Here is an 18,742-nt window from a genome sequence, read left to right as displayed (position 1 = left end):
CTACTGCTAAGTTTGAGAGTGCCCCGAAGCCTCAGTAGTCCCCCGAGGTGGTAAACAAGACTGGCCCCAGCCACCATCTTGAGGTCAGGCACTGCCCTGAGAAGGCTCCTCGATGAAAAATTCGGCCTCAAACAAAGTCCCTGGTCCAGCTCGCTAAGTCAGGGGGGATTCCATGTAATGCCCCTTCTGCTCAGAACAGATGAGCTCCAGACTTCTTGAAAATCAATTACTGTCTACAAAAATAGGAAAAAGAAGGTTTGATCTTAAAGGAAAGAGTCACATAAGGTGGGATGTAACAGGTTCTTTTTACGTCTAGGATATAGACGGCGGCATGCAGTGTCTTGAACCAAGACATGCTGTATCTTCATCATGAGCTTTCATCACGCTGATCGCTTTCCATTTGTTCCTTCATGTGCCTTTGTAAATTCCTTTCTTTTCACTGGTGAAACGTTGCTAATTGCCCCGCCTTGTCCCGTCTTTGTGTGGTTTTCACTTGCATAGCAACTACCCCTGTTACATGTCCCTCTATTCTTTTGTGCATTAAGGTTTAGTTGGTGCACTCTTTTTTTTCTTCGAATTGGTCCCATGCCATTTGTTCACCGGCTTCTATATGCATTCACAAAGGGAGTTCAACCAATGCGTACTATCGATTGGCATTTGAAATTTTATTTCGAGTCGATATTTTGTTTGGATTTGGCATTGTTTAATTGGTTTTGTTACAGTAGACATGTTTTTTTACAGCATAGCTACAGCCGATGCTGGTACTCAAACCTGGTTCCCCAGTCCCAAAGTCGGCAGCCCTGTATATTACGCCACATTATCTCAGGCCCCTAACTTGAAAAGCAAACTTGTTTTGATGACTGTATACTTTTTGGATTCCTTTCTTCTTTAAATTTTCATTAGAGGTCTGTTCAGCGTGGAGTGCATGAGGCATTTCAGCCCCTCCCACTTTCCCTTGTGCTCCTGTCCCCACCCCTCACCCCTCCCAAAACGTTAATTGTTAATCCAAAAAGAATTTTTCTAAACTGTCAGGGGCTCTCCAGTAGGTGGCTTTTTTTTTTTTTTTTTGTATTCCTCATATACCAGAAGTGGGTATTCTAGAAAGGGTATCTCCTTCTCTCCTCAATGCGATGTTCCGTCCAACTGGACCAAAACTACCGTCTTGGCTCCAGATTGGGAGAGAAGGTCGGATACCCCTCCAGTCTCCACTGTGAGCTAGGTCCACTCCATACCCTTTAGTCGATACGGCCCTCAGTTGGGTAGGATACCAAGCGTCCACAGGACCCAGGTGAAATCATAGGAATATATATCATCGGTTCCGCCAGGCCACCAGGGCCGCCCAAGTTTTGTCAAGGCAAGAATTATCACATGCAAGATCAGCTTCACTGATATATATAATATAGCTTAAAAAATCTGCAAAGGTAGGAATGATCTCTGACTTCCAAAGTTTACATATTTCTCGTCTAGCTATAATCATTGCATAGAATATAAATTTAGTCCTCATCTCATTAAGCGGAGATCCAAACTCTAACCCAAAAAAAATGGTCATCGGAGTAATTTTAAACCGTATATTACACACTTCTATTATAAATTCCTCTATTTTGGACCAAAAGAGAGATAATTTAGGGCACTCAGCGAACATATGTATGTCGTCTGCCTTGGAAAGTTTACAGCGCAAACAAGAGTAATCCATATTCGTAAACTTGGACAGCTTCTTGGGTGAAAAATACGCTCTATATAATGTAAACAGATGGTTTCGCTTTAAGGGGGCAGATTTAACAATCGTATGCAACAATTTAAACGAATCTCCCCAAAGACCTTGTAGTTCGCCATGTTGTAGAGCTATTTCTTCTCCCCATAATTTATTAAGTTCAGATTCCGTGGCTTGATCTTTCTCATTTAGTGCGTCGTACCAAAAGGAAACTTCTTTTTTCCAGCTCCCTTTTCTCTTTACTAGATCAAATTTAGGATTAGTTGTGAGATTCCAAGTTATAGTACTACACCAGTTGGATAATTGATAAAATTTGAATCTAGTAAGGGTTCCATTTGTTAATCTGGATAATGAATCCCACTCCATTAGTCTAGAATCTACGATGAGGTCTTGCCACTGTCCAATGCCCGCTGTTCTAAGAGGAATCGATAATTGATCTCTAAGGCATTCCGGCGTTCCCGGCGAATCCCATATGGGGGCAAGGGGAGTGTAGTAAGAAATGTCCAATTTTTTCCTGATAAGTAGGTGGTGTTGACACCTAGGCAGCGGTTACATACACACCAGCAGTTACAACCAGGGAGATTATCCCTGAGCCTATTTTGTTAATTTAGCCAGTGTGTTTTAGTTTGTCCTTCTTTTAATTGGTGCTTTTTTTGTATTCCCACTGAGTGCCCCATGTGGAAAAAATGAAGCCCATACATACACGTGTTTTCAATTCCTGTTTTCAATTGTTTGCACAGGCAAACCTGCTTGGCGACAGCAAGAGTTTTTATTCCCAAGTGATTTAAGAGTCAAGACCGGTCACCTGACACAACTTGAAGTTGGTGGTAATTTGCGATTCCTTAAGGCCAAATTGCACTTTTTCTGGGCCTCATACATTGCAGTTAAGGAATCGCAATTTGCGATTCCTTAAATGCAATTGCAAAATAGGGAATTGTGAATTTGTGATTTCTTATTTTGCTAGGCTGTTTTGCTTACATACATACCACTTAGCTTTTTTGCGATTGCAAATGCCGAAATTCAGTGAATTTCGGAGTTTGTGATCGCAAAATTGCCTTCATACATATGGCCCTATGTCCAAAGGCTTCCCCTTTTTCATCCGCTCTTTCTATGCACCGGCACTTTATCGCCTGTTCGTCTATCTCAAGTAAGGAGCCTTAATGAAGAGTCCTTTTGCGATTAGCAAGCCTCTTGAACTATTGAATTGTTTTAATTCAGTCTTATCTGCTGTGCATTCGTTTTTCAGGTCGTATCAAGGTCAACTATCAAAGAACTCATACACTTGCACTTTAACCTGTGTATACTTGAATGAATCAGGACACTCACTAAAGTGACTTTATGTTGGTAACATGTAACCCTTTCTTCAGTTTTATCTGCTGTGCATTAGCTTCTAAGTAGTATTAAGGCTAATTATCGAAGATCCCACATACTAGTACTTTACCTTGTGTACACTGAATTAATCAGGACATTTGCTGAAGTAACCTTGGGGCATATTTTCAAGGGGATTTATCTCCGCTTTTTTGGCTTTAAAAGCCAAGAAAGCGGAGATAAAATTATCTCCCTATTACCTAGCTGTCGCTAACACCAGTTAGCGACAGCTAGTAGGAGATAGCGACCATCTTGGGCCCCGCTTTGCATGTCTGTGATATTTATCACTAATGACATGCAAAGTGGGCGTGCCAAGATGTTAGCGACGCTATCTCCTATTACCAACTTTTGGAGATATTCACGCTAAGCGTGAATATCTCAAAAAGCTAACACCTGCCCTGAGCAGTTCTTAGCCATGTTATCCAATGGGAGGTGGATAGCATGGCTAAGAGCATTAGCTTGGTAATGCATGAATATCGCTGACTTTTCAGCGATATTCATGCATTTCGGCCGATTTTTATCGCTTAGGAGATATACCTTGATAATAGCAAGGTTCCTAAGCGATAAAAATCGCCGCAGCTCAGCGATAAAAAAATTGCCGCTAAACCAACATAGCGATAATTATCGCTAGTTGTTGGTAATATGCCCCCTTATACTTTAGCATGTGCTTACTCTTTTAACTTATTATGTACCGGTTTATACTGTGTGCTAATATCATATAATGGCTTTAACTAACTAAAATCATGATTAATAAACTTAAACTACTTAAGTTTGTAACCTTTAGCAAACTACCTTGCTGCTTGAATGCCAACTGTCTCCTTCTCCATATCAGTCTCAGTTTTGTTATGCTCAAAGCATGGAATCCTCTGATACCTCAATTATCAATTAGCTCGCATCTGCTGAATGCAACAAACTACCTTTTCTACTACTTCCAAATCAACTTTTGATGCTTTTGAACACTCTATTCTGCCTTCTTCTCTTACTTCTCGCGAATTGCACAGTACTACACTCTCTTGCGTGTCTTCTCTTCTTGTTGATCACTTTTATATTCCCACTTGGCTAGATCAAAACCTTCACCCTCTCCCACTCCCTCTTATTTCAGTGTCGTCAAAGTCTGTCATAGGACCGCTACTTTTCTTGATTTGCTCCCCCTCCCTTATTTCTGCCTTCATACTACCTTGCCTTCTACACTGATGACTCATATTTCTTTCTCTGACAATTTTTCACCCAATGACATTGTATCCAGTTACCTATTCTTAGTCCAGACTTGGATACCAACAAACTCTGTCCAACCTAACCTATATAGGTGCTAAATACTTTTTTTCTTTCTTAACAGCACCCCCTCAAGAATTCATACTCTTCCTGCTGCTTTTTAGCTATCACCCTGTATGTATGTGTGCTTTTTGACTCTTGGCTCTCCTTTTAATCATATCTTCTACATCATTCACATCTGACCTTTTCGAATCTGCACTCGATGTAACATACACCCTTTCTTCTCATCTTCTCAGCTGTTATGTCTTTGCTTGTTGGACTCATTGCCCACGAACTCTTCAATTCATCTTCTCCTCCACCTAATGTCAACCACTTCAACCCCTTTCCCAATTATTTCTTCCTGCAGAATTACATTCAATTCAATGTATTCCATTCTCTTTGTATCACTTTTAAATGTATCGAGTATCCTGATTACAAAGGCTCATGTAAACGTTCATCACAGTCTAATTCCATTTCATTCTCTTAAAAAAATAAGACATTCCTTCCCACATTACCGGATTTCAGCCCACCATACCGCAATACCAACATGCATTGGTGGTTCGCACAGGTAAGAGTTGTGGGGCAGGGGGACAGGGCAGGGTGGGGAGTTGTAGAATTCGACACTTGTCAGGATAAGTTATATAAAATAAATAAATAAAACCACTTACTTTGCGCTCACCGCATCGCTGATGCGGCAAGAACAAAGTACGTTTTTTTGTTGTTTTTTTAGTGATATTACGTATCCCGTCGTAGATCAAATTCCAACATCCCCAACACCAGCTCTGACCTACCGCTCTTACCTCTGCAAGCCGCTACTGCCAACATGGTCTATGACCTATCCTCAGGTTTCCCTCCTTGTCCTGCTGTGGCATCCCTACATGACAGGCACCATTTCTGCAAGAGTCTGACACAGTAGGATTCTCCTCATTCCCTTTCCTGCTACAGGAATCAACACCTACAGACATCCAGGGGCAGAATTGCATATGTTTTTGCCACTTATGAATAAGCATAAGACATGTGAAAATGTCGGGTACCATTCTTACTTGGAATTCGTCCCATTTGTGTGTACTAGGCATGCATACTATAAATTATGCATGTCCCTATTGCAGATCTACCGTATTTATCCGTATTATGTGGAATTCACAGTCAGAGAAAATCACCAATCCTGACTGTGTGAATCAAGACATGGAACTTGATACAGCCAGTTACATGTTTGTGCATCTATTTGTCACTTAGATGTGCATAAAGGTTTTTGAATCAGGCCATATTTCAAGATTTAATAGTTCTCAGTGAACTGAGTCAAAATTTACTTTTTGGGTCCTTAGGAAAATGGCGCGGGGTATACACTGTGGAATGCGGTCTACTCTATTCAAAGCCATATGAGGGCAGTCTGTTCCTTGTGGGATTGGGCCCTGTGCCGGAGAGACGGAACACTAACACCAACAGAAGAATGGAATCATTTTAGCCTTCATTCCCGTATGATGTACAAATCATGTAAATGACAGAACAACATTCAGAGCCAACTGAAATGGTCAGCTCCATGGTATGTGATTGGCATACCAGCCCTGTCCTGATGTGATTTACCCCAGTTGAGATATCAGCATTGCTCATACTGAAAAATTGAAGTCTCTAATTAAAATTCCTATCCGGGAACAGCAATGAATGAAGGGTACATTTAAAAAAAGCAAATATTGAAATAAAACTCTTAAGCATGTTTGTAAACCAAAGTTAACCTTATAAACCACTCATTCTCTCTCTTTCCCATCCTCTCTCTCCCTCTCTCCCTGACATACAGGAAGTTGCTGAAATCAACACTTGTCCTAATGCCTCTGTTTGGAGTTCATTATATCGTTTTTATGGCTATGCCATACACCGACGTGTCAGGGATTCTTTGGCAAGTTCAAATGCACTATGAAATGATCTTCAATTCTTTCCAGGTAAGATGTTTACTACAAGTAAAATGTAAACTGGCATCTCTTTCACAAGTGCTCAATGCGCTATCTTGACAAAGATTGTGAAAATACCGATTTTCAAATGACTAAATGACTTTCTATACATATTGTTATTGAGTACAATATAAGTTCAGGATACAGTTGACTTTTGGAAGGATTTAGGGGCTGATTACGATGATGGTCGGAAAGCCTCAGACTGCTAGTCGGAAGCTTTCTGACCGCGGTCAGAGGCTTTCTGACCAACATAGTCGGTTTGCGGTCCAACTGCCCAAATACAATGTCGGCAGTCGGAACGTAAACCAGTCGGTCATTCCAACTAGGTTCCGACCGGCTCTCGGAGTCTTCTTGTCAGTCACAAAAAGCAACATAATCCCCTATGGACAGCGTTTCTGCCAACAGGATTACACTGTCAGTTTCCCAGAGCCTTTCCGTGCCGGCCTGTGCGACACGGAAAGGATGACGGGAGGCAACTTTGGGGGCCCCAGGCAGGGCCCCCTTGCCTCCGCTTCCTACTGTTGGTAGTCGAGGGGGGTACCTAGGGTACACCGCTGTACAACACTGCATTTTGTGCAGGCACCATGGGGTGCCTGCCAAAGAGAGCAGGGTTTAACACACACACCCTTTTCTCTATAAGAGCCTGTATTAGGGTTCATTTACAGCCCAAGCTCTCATAGAGAAAAGTGAATATCTGACTGAACAGTGTTTGGTCGCATCGTAATCAGGCGGTCAGAACCGCCGACCAAAGGTCCGTCAGTCCGGAGACCGAGACAGTGTCAGTCAGAGGCAACTCTGACCAACATCCTAATAAGCCCTGTAGTATAAGACTGTACTGGACTTCGGTTAAATGTGCACAGACTTTGCTCTAAGTACTAAAGCAGCCATGAAAGGGACAAAAATATATTAAGAGAGCTGGACAAGTGGATTGATCTACAAAGATTTGTGGCGTCAAACTGGGTGGTGGGGCAGTCCTAAATTTCTGCTCAGCATGTCAGCTCAGTTTTAGACCACTTTGGGAATGTTGAACATTCTGCACAGTATTCCAAAACTAGAGTTAAATAGTAAATACTTACACTGGGCAAAATTGTGAAATTTTACTCTTTCCCCAGATATTGTAGAACTCGATCTGAACATGATCTGTTCCAACACTCCAAAAAAAACCTCTGTGCCTTAGGGGGCATTCCATGCATTTCCAGTATTAATACACATGCAGCTCTGATAGTGCACCTCCACCCTCACCTCCAGAAGCCCTGCCATTCAAACACTAAGAATTCAGAGCTGGAGAAACAATGCAATCCCAGGCCTACATCCGCATTCATCACGTAAATGAATTCAGTGACATGTAGTGTTTGTTTATGTACACTGAACCAATTGGACTACACATTTGAAAACTATGATGTGTAAAATTAAAATATCAGGCCTAGATAAGTGTTTTTTTCAGCACTAGGGGTTGAATTGTAGCTCTATGGACCTCATTTCCGGCCTGCAGTTCGCCAGCTACTCTACCACTGGTAAGTAAAAAGAGGTCTATTAGAGTGCCACAGGGATGATTTGATGCTCCACTGATATGTATAGGCTCCACGTGGCCTACACATATCAGTGCACGTCAATTTGGAATAGATTTCTGCTAATTCAATATCCCAGAATATAATGAAAAAAAGTGTGCATTTGACTAGTAAATGCACTTTGTCATATTGCTGTTTTATCCATATTTCGAGTATATACTGCCTCAATCATGTTCCACTGCTTCATACATTTGCCACTATGTCTCAGGGTTTACACTCTCCTCACACACTGCTGCTTCAGGAGTGTGTACAATAAGGCAAGGTTATTTTCGTTATTTGAAGAGAGGAGTAAGTGTTACAATGAAAATGCAACAATGTAACTCAGGTGGTTCTTAAACTGACTAGACTGCCACCACCGACATAAAGCCCCTCCTTCTCTGGATCTGCCTAAAATCTGAAAAACAGATCACCGCAAATACTGGTATCTTTTTTTTTTACAAGAGCCACACATTTTTTACTGGTCAGGTGCTGTGCCATGGAGCGGCTGCCAACTGGAGCCGTTCCTTATATTAGCCCATACCCCTCTTTTGTGGCAGCCCCATATCCACTGGTAGGCCACATTGTCATCCAATTGAAGGGTGGGCAAGAGGATTTCCCCTGCATATTGAGTTACTGGTGTACCTTCACTCATTATGTAGGAGATGTATCCATGGAAAGAATAACACCACCTCAAGGATGTCCTGGGGTATAATGTATGCCAAAACCTAGAATGGTATTAAAGGGTCCCTTTATTAACCTGTACTGTCTGTAATGGGCACAGCAATATGGTGCATTGTTAACCAACATGCTTAGGTCTTAGTTACAATACGTATAGGTGTATGGCATCGGTTATTCAGTAATTACTAATAGTACTAACATCAATAATTCCTGGAGGCTGTATTGCTGAGCAATTGAAATTTTAACTCCAGGAACTGCCATTTTTCCCACCCCAGGCTCTTCCTAAAGACATTTTATGCCAGTTTCCCATTAGTGAAATGGTCCACAGGAAACCAGAATGCATGTACCGTACATCTCATAATCCTGGTGATTCAGGCATAAACTCCTGTTTTCCAGCATGTTTGTGTTTTGGTCTACATTGGCTTTTTAGATTTTGTTTTGGGAAGTCCAGGAATACAAACGTGCATGCCTCCAGGATTATGTACAAGTTTCACTCTCATCACTGACCCCTCAAAGTGGGGTTTGGAAAGGATATTGCATTTTTAGGGTCTGATTCAGGAAAGACACAGTTACTTTTCTCATGGGCCTTCTCATCGCCATTCGTTTTTCCTGAGTGCTTTGGCTGAGAAAGAACATTTCTCTTTTGTAGATATTGAGATCCATAACAATAATGACAGCCCCAGTTGAATATGTCCTGCTCGTGAGCATCAGAAGTCTAAATCAGTGTTTATATGTGGTCTTTCGATCCTTTTCTTTGCCCAATTACTATATTACCAGCCCTCCAACTCAGAAGATGAGTTTTGTTTTTTAGCAACCATTTGGCAATATGGAGATATACTTAGAATTGTATGCTTCTGTTTATAAAATAATAATACTTTAGTTACTCTGGCGAATTAACTCTTTCGATATTGACCTCTTTCTCTGTAAATGACCCCCAAAATTAGCACCATGTTGTTCTCTAGCTGTTGGGGCAATAGTTGGTTGAACCTAAATATAGAATTAATATCAATGTTGATATCCTAGAGCTACATTTTAATATGTTTTTGTTTTTCTTCACAGGGTTTTCTTGTTGCTATCATATATTGTTTCTGTAATGGAGAGGTGAGTATCTCATGGTCGAACCGAACCGTCTTGTTTCTTATTTTTATGGCATACATTTTTCAATTGCATGCACAATGTTACTGTGACTATTCTTTTCATGAACTTGCTCTTAATAAATTGCACTTAATTTAGTTTGATGACCTCGCCTTGCACTTACTGGATTTTTCCATGAAGAGACAGCTCAAATAGAAAACACTTTGCAATGCTGAATACACTATTTCGAGATTCAATGTGGATCATAGATTCGAGCCCTGTGAGACACAAAACAAGATACATCTTAGGCATTAATAACAATTGCATGACACTTGGGGCATATTTATCAAAGTTTTGCGTCACCCATGTGCCACACAAGAGGACTCAAAACGTAAAAAGCATTTTTCGCACGGTTACCTTGCATGGCCTTGAGTGGCTTGATAAATGAGTATCGCAAGACAGAATTGTACGCCTTCCCAACAGAGGCGCAACAAGGAGAAATATCTTTATTTCTCCTTTTTGTTTCCTCTTTCTAAGTGTGCCTCAGATTGCAGCACACTTAGAAAGAGGAAAATGCCTATGAAGATGGTTTTTGTGAACCGCTCCCTTGCAACATGACGCAAGGTTGCCTGGGTTGGCACTAGGCAGCCAAAAGCGTGCCAGAGCTGGGAAAGGACAGGAACGCACCGTATAATGGCAAATACAGTGCATTCCAGCCCTTACCCTTTCACTCAACACATTGCAGCAAGGTGGCTTGCTTCATTGTATAAAAATTTATAAATATGGACCTTAATTCCTCTAAATACTATGTGCATGATTAGATCATAAACTTTTTAAATGTAAATACTGGCATTAATACTCTAAAGCGATGTATTATTAGTGTTTTAAACCTACAGAATGTTTTAGATTTTTACTTTTATGCACTTTTTCATTGTTGAGGGAATAAACAGTACTTTTTTCTCCTCAAAAAAGGTCTCCCCATTCACAATGGAGTCCATTTACTAGAGTATTTTCGGTCATGAACAGATGTTTACGGCTGAAAATATCTTCCTTTATGACTGTTAGGAAGGCACAAAATAATTCCTGGCAGGTTTGAATGAATTTATTACTGCAGCAAAATCTTCTTAAGTTTGGGAACAAACTATGTTTTCGGGCTTTCTCAAACTCTTGTACGACTTTTCCCATCCTTGAAATTGTGGTAAAGTACACTGCCAGGATGGAAAATGGCCACAAGCCATTCCCAGAAGTACATCTGGAAACCTGTGCCTCACAAACCTTTCAAGCAGTACTTCTGGGAATGCCTGTGAATAAAAATAAAAACGCAGAAGTATACTCAGACGTCGATATAAACCTCCACCTTTGCTTTTCCACTTTTTGTGAATAGGGCCAAAGTCTACAATTTCACATTTTGGGGCATATTATCAAGAAAGGGCGTTCCATTATCGCCGCTTTTCTCGGCAGGAAACTGCCGATAAAGCGGCGATCATGGGCTTGATAATATGCTCTGTGGAATTCCAATCGAAGCCCATGTTAGATGTCTTCACATCTAACATGGGCTTCGATTGGAATTCATAGAGCACATTATCAAGCCCATTATCGCCGCTTTATCGACAGTTTCCTGCCGATAAAAGCGGCGATAATGGAATGCCCTTTCTTGATAATATGCCCCTTTCTTTTTTTCATTGAGATGTTTGAGTTGTACCTAAGAAAATGATCCATGACACTATACCAGGGTCTATAGAACAAGGGTATGCAGTTCCTTCTAGAAAAAAGGAGAAAAAGAATGTGAAGTCATTCAGAAACTAGGGGAGCAGACGGGGGTCCACCCCCCTAGGAACAGGAGCCCTCACACACCCAGATGGGTGTCATGCTTCATCATAGGGCCTGCTCCTCATCAGGCCAGCGCTGCAATGCCCAATGGGCACCCACAGGAGGCTCTTTATCGGAGATCTTGCTGCCAATGCCATATTTAAAGTGTGAGCGCATGGCCTCTTGTGTAGATTGGTGTGGTGGAGTGAATATCTGTATTAAAAAATGTGCATTGAAATAGACTAAGTAGTCCTCTTAATATATTTAAAAAGGTCAGTCGTCTTGTCTCGTTAAAAACGAAGTGGCTATCACCAGACACAAGATCTATGCTAACTTTAAAAGGTAAACATGCTCTTGCCATTGGTGAGTCAATAACGATCAGAGTAGGCTGATTCAGCATGCTAAATTAGAGAAGGAGGTAAGCTGCAATCTCATAAAAGAGGTCTAGTTCCAATGCAGCAGCTTGTAGACAAATCTCAAGTTAGTACTTAGAAAGTCATTGTGAAGACTCGACCGGATGACCTACCCTAACTCTGCTGCCTCAGGAGTGGAGGAGCAGCAACGTGGGTCGTCTTAAATCCTGATTGTGAATGGTAATCAGGTGAATCAGATTATCTTGCACAGAAAACCTAGACCATGTCATGCTATAGAAAATATCACCGCCATCTTGAGGAAAAACATGGTCCCTAAATTATCTAAGCAGGGCTTCTGATTCTATTAGATCGTAAGGTGCTACATGGTGGAGGAAGAATGCCCCAACCCCCCCCCTCCAAATGGAGAAGGCAGCGATTTACAGGGAAGCAGAAACTCAGGCATCTGGAATTCGCCGGTCCCGCAAGCATGTCAGCGATCTCACAATCACTCCATATTGGAGCGGGCAGGACTTACTGGTGTGTTTTAGCAAGAGAGACTGCAAAGTGAAACCGTCATACGGTGGAGGTACCTAAAGAATGGTTGTCACTAAGCGCCTTCCTTAAAAAACGTGGCTAATGGGCCTAATGTGTGGTGTAAACCTGAAAGGGCAGAGTAATGCTTTCTAGATATATGGCCTCCAGATGTGGCCACATTAAAAGACAACAAGGAATGGTATCAGGGGAAAACCTAAATTAATGTCATAACCCAGGATCAGATAATGATACATTCTTATGAAAAATATAATCAGTAGTGTGGACGTTACCGTAAGTGTATAACGCACTTTAGTACAATGGTTTCAAGGTGCCTGCAGCAATTGATACCTTTGAAAGTGTACAAGTTCCATTTAGAGGGGCTGCTTGGTACCAGCATCCGCTGCTGATAGTTCAGATGGACTACCCTAACGGTGTAATATTGGATCATAAGGATGGTGGAGCGGTATGCTCTGTAGTTACCACTGTGTCGAACACATGTATACAATGTAATATATCAGAATGGCCGATGCAAAGGGTCCAGTGATGGAAATATGTTGACGGCGGTGGTCAAGTGACATTCTTGGAGAGATCATAGATCACTCACATGGGTCCACAGACGAAAGATTCAGTTTTGCTCCCTTCTAAAAAGGGTGTCATGTGTGTGCCTCCAGGACCGTCCACCTTATGTTGTCAGGGGAATGTCATTTAGTCCAAAATGTATGTTCACAGTTGTGCTTATTTTCTTACAACTGATTTTGCTCTGGTGTTCCTTAATTCTTATTTGGACTAGTATTATGGTCATCCCAATTTTTTTCTTGTTACAGGGACATGTCACTGTGTATATGTAGTTTCTCATGTTTCAGTTTGTTGCGGTTTCTGCTGCTACCGCAGTGGAACCAGACATCTTTTATGAGATTGCAGCTTACCTCCTTCACTAATTTTAGTATGCTGCATCAGTGTACCTTTGCTTCCACTTGAGGAGTCAGAATTGCTACCCTAATTGCGCGAATTTATATCCTTTTATACACAGTATGTGAAATCTAATTGTCTGTAAATATTCTAGAGTGTGCCACTTGGTTGTTTTGTTATGAGGTTTGTTTCTCACTGTGAGTTTGGCACCAAACACTAATAGCAGCATGCTGAAAAATACTGCACATGCCGCACCAACATGAGAATATGCCAACGATCACCTGTGCTACACAGGTGAATTGATTTATAATTTTATTTCTGTTACCGGTCTACTTCTCCTTTCAAAAGGAAACAATACCAAAATATCAATACATACCACATCTAGGTAATTTTTGATTGGATATTCTTTGGTTTAACCCCAGATTCCAATCACTGTGTAGATTAGGTTTAAAATGATCCTGTGCGGACAAATTGCCAACTGATCATTATTGACTCACCAATGGAAAGAGACATGCAGACCTTTTAAAGCTATCATAGATCATTGCATCTGGTGATACCACATTATTTAACCAGACAAGTAGACTCACTTATTAAAACCTTATTTAGAGGACTACTTAGTCTATTTTATTACTCAACATTTTTATACACATATTCACTCCCACACACCAATCTACACAAGAGGCCCTAAACCCACACATCACATACCACATTAGGAAAAAGATCTCTAGTAAGGATCCCCCCCTTGTGGGTCCCAGTTGTGCATTGCAGCCCAGACTCAATGAGGAGCAGTCCCTATGGCAAAGCATGACACCCATCTGGGTGTGTGAGGGCTCCTGTTCCCATGGGAGCGGACCATCGTCCATTCTCCTAGTTTCTGGCCAACCTCATATTCTCTCTCTCCTTTTTTCTGGAAGGAACTGCATACCCTTGCTGTAAAGACTTGACCCAGAGGAGCACTAATGCTGGGCCTATAAGCGCTCCTGATCCCCCTTGTTTTGTGAGATACTATTCAAGGTTCACCATCTTTAAAGAAATAAATTTCTGTGTGATGGCAGGTGTGGATTTTATTTTGTGTACTACATTGCATGGCGTGACAAGGCAGACTCCTATTTAGCTTTAGAACTACATTAAAATGGCCAATTTTAGATTGTTCAAAAAAGCTACTTCCCCGGTGCGGAACAGAGCGCTGTAAAAATAAATTTTCACTTTGTTCATGAAAAACAACACAAAGAAGCTGAAAAGTCATCATTGGGTCTCAGTGTTAATTGCAATATTAATCTGCATCTCTGCTTATTGTTAATAAATTTTATTTTATTGCAACCATATTCATTTCAGGACTAAACTCTTGCTATATTTATGTTAGTGAATCAATCTACTTTCGAAGATATAACGCAAACCTTCATCTTTATTTCTAAATGAAATGATGAAGTGGTGTAAAACAAGAAAGACATGATCTAATGTCTTAGTTTACTCTCAACAATATACAGTTCAATGAAAACTATTTTTTTAATGATTTGAGTTGGTATTACATCTGAAAGTGCTTTTCTTTAAATGCTGGCTGCACCACTTCTCTCCAAATAACAGCTAAACATGTATCTCCTTCTTTTTAATATCAACAGGTTCAAGCAGAAATAAAGAAGTCATGGAGCAGGTGGACTTTGGCCCTTGACTTCAAAAGAAAAGCACGGAGTGGGAGTACAACCTACAGTTATGGACCTATGGTCTCTCACACAAGTATTACAAATGTAACCACACGGGGGACACTTGCTCTACACTTAAACACCAGACTTGTATCCACTGCATTAAATGGGCACCGGAATTTGCCAGGGTATGTCAAAAATGGCTCAATATCTGAAAACTCAATCCCATCTTCTGGGCCAGAACAGTACAACAAGGACGAAGAATACCTAAATGGCTCTGTAGTGTATGATGCAGAGAGACCAGCAGCATTGGTGGAGGAAGAACGTGAAACAGTGATGTGAACGGCCTTCTTTAAGCCAAGAATAAGCAGGGCAAATATTAAACCATGGAGTAGATGGCAACTTTCACAATCCACCTGTCCTGAGACAGACAAGGGAGTGTAAAGCAAGACACACAGGATGCAGAAAATTGGAATATATTCAACAGTCTCCCTTCCAGGCATGGTTCAAGGTCATACCTTTCCAGATCAACCAACTTGAAATATTGGAATCCTCAGTTTTATAAGGCCCAACGATTTGCTTTCTTTGTTAACTTTCACTCAGAGAACCACAGCACAAACCACAGTGATGTAGTAAAAAGACAGTATTAGTGTGTTGTGTGTTCATTTTCACAATGGTGCAAGAGCAATTGTTCACTCTGGCCTTCAGATTTTTCTTTTATTAAGAAGAGGATATTTCAAATGAGATGGTTGCTAATTTTGTGATTGCCAGCCTCTGAGGATTAAGAGGCAGCATGCATGGTCAAATACAACATCAGTTTGCCTACAATTTGCTAGTACCAAGAGTTGACATTGTCCAGATGTACAGCTTGTTTTCAGGAAAAGGACTTATTTTGTGTTTTTTTCACAAAGCAGCACATTTTGTGGTAAAATAATTAATTCACAGCTATGTACTTGATACAAATAAATACCAGGGACTCTCCTAACATCGTTTAGTGGGAAGAAGGAGCAATCATCAAATTCAAAATAGAGAGCAACAAAAATGTCTCCATTGGTCTTCTATAATATAAAAAACTAATATTTAATAGGACCAGATGGATATATTACAATAAAGTGTCACAAATAATCAGTGGCATAAGTGCAATATGATCCAAAGATTATAGATTCATAGTAATAGAAAGGAATTTATCCTATGGTTTGGTCATGAATGAGAATTATTTTCAAACATAAGTAGCCATACATTGTTTATGGTCCATGGAACAAACAGAACATAGGTGACACAGCATTGTTTTCATGATTCATTATATGGAATATTTATTACAATCTTTATATTGATCATGTTTAGATGAGAATATAGTGAATGATATCAGATATATGACCATTGCTAATTATTTATTATTGATTATGAATTTATAAATCAGAATCAGGAATACAGTGAGGAACACTAGTTCATGTCTAGGTGCATCATTTGTTGCTTTATAACAGAGATTCATTTTAAACACCTGTTTACAAATGTTCCATTTACCATTTTAACGTTTCCTTTTCTCTGAACAGACTGTTGACTCAATTTTTTATAAGAAATTGGTGGGTATTCCTTGGATCAAAACAGTCTTTTCACAAATGCATGCTCTCGAAGGGATCTTTGTTACTGACCAAATTACATTTGCATGGTTTACCCACAGTACTTTTTTATCTCTATGATTATGTATCTGTCATTCTATCACAATCTGAAACTCTCTTTCAGACTGTCCCAAATGCAGTCCATGCCAAATTAGCTTAATTGACTTTCAGGAGAACCAACAAATAATACCATACACTGTAAAGTTGTGTATAGTTACTTTAAGATAGATGGGGACTTCTTGAAAAAAAAAATGGGAACAAACTAATCAATTTTTGACAATAAAAGTTTTGAAATCTGCCCCTAACTAATGTAACTATAAACTAAAACTGAAATAGTAACGTCCTAACACTGCATAATAAATGGACTGTAAATTAATCCTGCTTCAGCAAATATGTACTATGAATTCTAAAATGCTGGAAGGCTACATCTAATAGACAGGTTTTCTTTTATATATATATACATATATATATATATATATATATATATATATATATATATATATATATATATATATATATATATATATATATATATATATATATATATATATATATATATATATATATATATATATATATATATATATATATATATATATATATATATATATATATATATATACATACATTCCTCCACCTTTTATGTGAGAAAGGATTAGGATGCAATTGACAGAGGTACATGCCAACTCAAGGATGCCAGTGATTGCACAATATTGTTGTAATCTCACTGTCCATTGTTCACCAAATTTCTTTCCACTTTTAGGTAACAGACTTTGACTATTAAGGAGGGAATATTCACCACCACAGAGTATTATTCCTTTTGTTCAATTTCATGAAACCTGCTTTTTTCTCTCTCACCCGTAGTCTTTTTTGCTTAGTAATACCATGTGCTATTATCCATTTCTTTAAACAAGTCAATGTTCCCTGATAGGCATTTTACTGAAAATATTCCTCTTGGAAATATGTGCCTAGGAACCTGGAAGAGATTTAAATTAGCGTGTATCTTTCATTTTTGATATACAGGTGGTGGCAAGGACACTGATATACCTAACTTATTAGGCAGTCCTGATTAGATTTTGCGTGTTTAGCTCCTTCAAATCTCACACCCTCACAATCTGGAATTTAAGTCTTTTTATTTGCTTCTGATTCCTATTTATTTAAGCTATTCCCTTTGCACCCTAAATTCAAAAACATTTCAGTAATACTAGGTCACTACTGCACAATGAGTTATCTCAACACAGTTCATTTAACAACAAACGAAAGACACAAACTTTGAAAAAAAGACAATGGGACCAATTGTGTATTTGTTTAGAAAGTATTATTGTGAAGGACTGGCTTTGATGAAACAAAAGACTTTAGTATATTGTGAAGTTCAAATGCAAGATTCAACTTTTTCTTCCAAAGAAAAGGATGGAATGTAACATTATGGACTGTATATCAGTATTATGTGTTACCATATTAATTTATGGAGGATTTCATCTGTGAAAAATGGCACATTTCAAAAGTTGTATAATGGTGCGAAAGGAAATTGCCACATAATTCCCTCCTCCCAATAAGAACATTTTAAAATGATGGCATATCCAATAGACAGAAATGTGATAGAATGCAATTTTAACATACAGGTAACATAATTTCTTTCAGGGGACACAGGAGGATGTACTTTAGGAACGTATTTTGATATGCAGCCTTTCCTATAAAATATAATGGAAACAATAATATAAAATAACAGAGAGTGAAATGAAGGGAAGTACTAAATGTAATGGAGTTTTATGATATGTGTTCTGATAAAAATGGATTTGTTCACTTTGCCATACATGTAAAGCTCTAATGATAATTACTGGTTTTGTGTACATTTGTGAAATGTCTTAAGTTCAAATTGGAGTTATTTTTTTTTAAACGCTACCACCATATGTCATGTTATATAATATAATATATTATCTGTTTTAAAAACAAGATTCTTTTCTATTCATTGCTACATTGCTTCTCATGCTAAATACCTCCTACAATTGATAGGAAAAACAATTAACACACAATTCTGACCTCGCAACCTTTAGGGAACTTTGAAAAGTGCCTACAGGGCTGCTATAGGTTATCAACTTATATAAACGTTCTACTGTAGTTGCCATTGTTAGAAATATTTATAGAGTTCAAGAGAATTAGTACTTTTTCAACAATGTGATGAGTTCTGACTAAACAAAAAATTAAAACAGGATACTCACGGATATGTTTTGCTTCTGTCAAACAATTGAATCTTTCCTGATTTCCTTGTTCAAAAACACATGAAATTGGGAAGGACAGATTTT

The 18,742-nt window shown here is 39.3% G+C and overlaps 1 protein-coding gene across 2 annotated transcripts in view; it reads left to right on the top strand.

Moving 5' to 3' along the window:
- PTH1R (parathyroid hormone 1 receptor) overlaps positions 1-16,882 on the top strand; it is a 631,389-nt gene extending 614,507 nt beyond the window's left edge. For both annotated transcript variants that reach the window (XM_086941074.1, XM_086941073.1), the window contains 3 exons: positions 6,126-6,267; positions 9,561-9,602; positions 14,800-16,882. In XM_086941074.1, coding sequence (XP_086797200.1) covers positions 6,126-6,267; positions 9,561-9,602; positions 14,800-15,162 — 547 coding nt within the window. In that variant the 3' untranslated portion in view covers positions 15,163-16,882. The remainder of the gene's footprint in view (positions 1-6,125; positions 6,268-9,560; positions 9,603-14,799) is intronic.
- The last annotated feature ends 1,860 nt before the right edge of the window (positions 16,883-18,742 follow it).

Source organism: Lissotriton vulgaris, chromosome 10 (assembly GCF_964263255.1).
Source record: "Lissotriton vulgaris chromosome 10, aLisVul1.2, whole genome shotgun sequence".
NCBI classification, from domain to species: domain Eukaryota; kingdom Metazoa; phylum Chordata; class Amphibia; order Caudata; family Salamandridae; genus Lissotriton; species Lissotriton vulgaris.
This window is presented reverse-complemented; position numbering and strand designations above follow the sequence as displayed.